Source organism: Garra rufa, chromosome 23 (genome assembly GCF_049309525.1).
Source record: "Garra rufa chromosome 23, GarRuf1.0, whole genome shotgun sequence".
Taxonomy (NCBI): Eukaryota; Metazoa; Chordata; class Actinopteri; order Cypriniformes; family Cyprinidae; genus Garra; species Garra rufa.
The window spans coordinates 36,662,057-36,665,038 of record NC_133383.1 but is presented as its reverse complement, the minus strand read 5'-3'; the positions used below and the strand labels follow the sequence as shown (position 1 = coordinate 36,665,038).

Genomic DNA, 2,982 nt, shown 5'->3' with positions numbered 1-2,982 from the left:
CTCCTCATAGGCAGTCAGAGCACAGCCTACCTTCTGAAAGTTTACAGATCAGAGGGGAGGGAAGAGATGTGGCCTGAGTATGTATCGACATTTTGTGATGCTGTAACATTGCATGATGTTTGGGTTTTAATTGTCTGACAAATTAGCGATTTAAAAAAAACGACAGCGGTCGGTATTTATCTGGGCTGCTATTGAGATTTAAGTAGGTACAAAACTAAAATGTTTTAATACGCTATTAAATTTCAACGATTTTAATTTGATTTCATAGCACATTCATAAATTGAAATCTTAAAAATCTTCCTGTTTATAAAACAAAAAGTATTATAATCATCATGGACAATTTTCTCTTTTGAACATCAGAAGGTTATTCGTTAATTAATAGTTACAAAAAGATATTTCGTACTGAGGCCGTTTATCTCAGCCTGTAGGCTATTGATTTAATATGTTAAGAAGTCCGCTTGACTTTGTGTCGGATTCTGCCTATTATATTGCAGCAAAATCGTTCATATATTTATTTAAATCCCAAACTGTACATAATATTATATTTTATGCGGTTGACTGTATCGCAAGCTTTGCAATCACAATGTCATCTGTTTCTTGAATTGGTTTAAAATGGGCATGTGCGATAAAAATATATCCTTTACCAAGCCTGAAACCATCATGCTATTATTATGTCGGGGAGAAACAGCGGGAAAAATACATTTCAATCAGATAATATTCAGGTGGAGGGAGCGGCGCAAACCTTTTCTCTTATGCAACAGTTGCATTACGAGGAAAAAAGATCGTTTGGATATATTCATGTATATTGTTAGAATGAAGGGTTGCATGTGCATGTAAGAGCTTATAAAGAAAAGAGTTCAGGTTCAATGGGAACAGCGGTTATAAAACCCATCTATTACTCGCCTTCCATTTGAATGTGAACTTCTTGTTGTTCAGGGTATGGAAATGAATGCGGATAAAAGAGGAATAATAACAAGGTGACCTTGCAGAATTTAGTTTTTTAGAATTTAGTCTTTTACGTCTATGCACTTAAACAAATTAATGTCCATTTGGGTCCCCCCAAAGAACATTTCTTAAAGAACCTTGTTTTTGTGTGAAGAACGTTTTAAACATTTAAAAGGACAGCATAAAGAACGTTTTGTGGAATGAAAAGATTCCATGGATGTTGAAGGTTCTTAATGGAATCATTGATATAAAGAACCTTTATTTTTTAGAGTGTATACATGGCGGAACCTTGCTTCGTTAGTCGATGTGATCCAACTTATTTTTATATCACACAAATCAGAAGTAGTAGGCCCTAAGGTCGAAAAATTAACGAACCCAGTAAATTAAAAAAATATATAGGATATATATTATAATAAAGACACAAAATGAAAGTGAAATGAATTGGACAGGATGCCAGATTCGCTATTGTTAAGAAAATCCGCTGATAAAGCATTCTAATTCGAATTTTAAAACAAAGCGGTTTTAATAAAAATGTCCAACTAATATTGAAATAATTAAATTCCCCTTATGGCAAAAGACTAACCACCTTATACTCACCAGGCCTGTTCGTAATTGAAAACGGTCGCAGTCTAATAAATAAACCCGGGCTATTAAGACAACAGCGCTATAACATTATCTGTTATCGATTATTACAGAGAGTTCAAAGGAATGCAAAAACAGCAGAGAAACAAAATACACAAACATGTCCATTTCAAATTAAAGCATAAGAATCCAGTTTGGACACTTCAATAGGAGGTTTCATTTATTTTTTTAGACACGACAGGAGCAAAATCTATCAAAATACCTGGATATTTACACTTGATCTAAACTGTTGATGACATCCACTGTTGTGATGCCCCCTTCTCCAGATCATGTGATAAAAGCCCTTTTCACTGTAGACTTAAAAAGGCAAGATATTAATAGTTAAATAAACAATGCATATTGTGCTTCCTTTACAAATACAACAGTGTAACAAAGAATGGTAAAGTCTGAGTAGTATGTCGATTTAGGATCGTGAGACTCACAAACACACAACAACACTTTCGCAAGCAGCACACTGGGCAGTTTACGTTAATTTAAAAAACAACGTGAAATATATTTTGGAAGAATATCAAGAAAGGGAAGCAAATTGAGATTTATGTTTTTCTCTGTTTTTCCAAAACCTGTACGACTCTTGTTTCTTCTGCGGAGCGCAAAAGAAGATTTTTGGGGTTCAAACAACACCGAACCTTATTCACCTCAGAGACATCTATCAAAATATCCTCTTACTGGTTTGGAAAGACATAAAGGTGAGTAAACGATGGCCGAATTGTTGTCTTTTGACTGAACTATCCCTTTAAAACTTGAAGAACTTAAATTACTTGGGTAACATCAACGTTCAAAAAGGGAGAAACTAAATTCACTAGAATTTTGTGGTCAGATTCTGCTTACATCAGCTGTCTTTCACAGTACAAAGACTCCTCCGCTGGCCGAGAAACAGAACAGCACTGCAAATCAAAGGTGTTCGGCTCTCTCCTCATGATACGTTATAGTCTCACACTGGCCAAGAGACAAAAGCGGCTTATCTCTGCATATCTCACAGTCGGCGACACTTGGCCAGTTGTTGGAGAGGTCATCTCCTGAATTTGCGGAACTGCTTGTGGTAGGGCTGGGACCTCTTGTCTCTCTTATCAGGGGGTTTGTTGTAGATGTACGCAGATGGGCCGGAATAGTCATCTGGGTTTTCTTCCATCATCTGCAGCTTGGCTTCGATGGCACGAATCTTTGCGTTAACACTTTAAACGGCAGAGGAAAGGGATTCAGGAGAAAAGAAGAGAGCATTAACCTTCTCATCCAGTCCAAATGGGTCACTTTCGTCAATGTGAGCTCGAGGCCATTTGGAAAGGGAACGGTTGAAAACGAAAACAAAAACAGGGAAAGCGAACAGGAGAATTTCGAAACATGGAAGAAAATGAAAGGAAACAGAGTTTTTGGAGTGGTAACGTTCCCAAACCTCAG

General features: G+C 36.7%; 1 protein-coding gene across 1 annotated transcript in view; it reads right to left on the bottom strand.

Moving 5' to 3' along the window:
• Window positions 1–1,729: 1,729 nt before the first annotated feature.
• Window positions 1,730–2,982, bottom strand: part of rbm18 (RNA binding motif protein 18) — a 21,094-nt gene continuing 19,841 nt past the window's right edge. Inside the window, exon 6 of the mRNA XM_073829567.1 lies at window positions 1,730–2,759. Coding sequence (XP_073685668.1) covers window positions 2,597–2,759 — 163 coding nt within the window. The 3' untranslated portion in view covers window positions 1,730–2,596. The remainder of the gene's footprint in view (window positions 2,760–2,982) is intronic.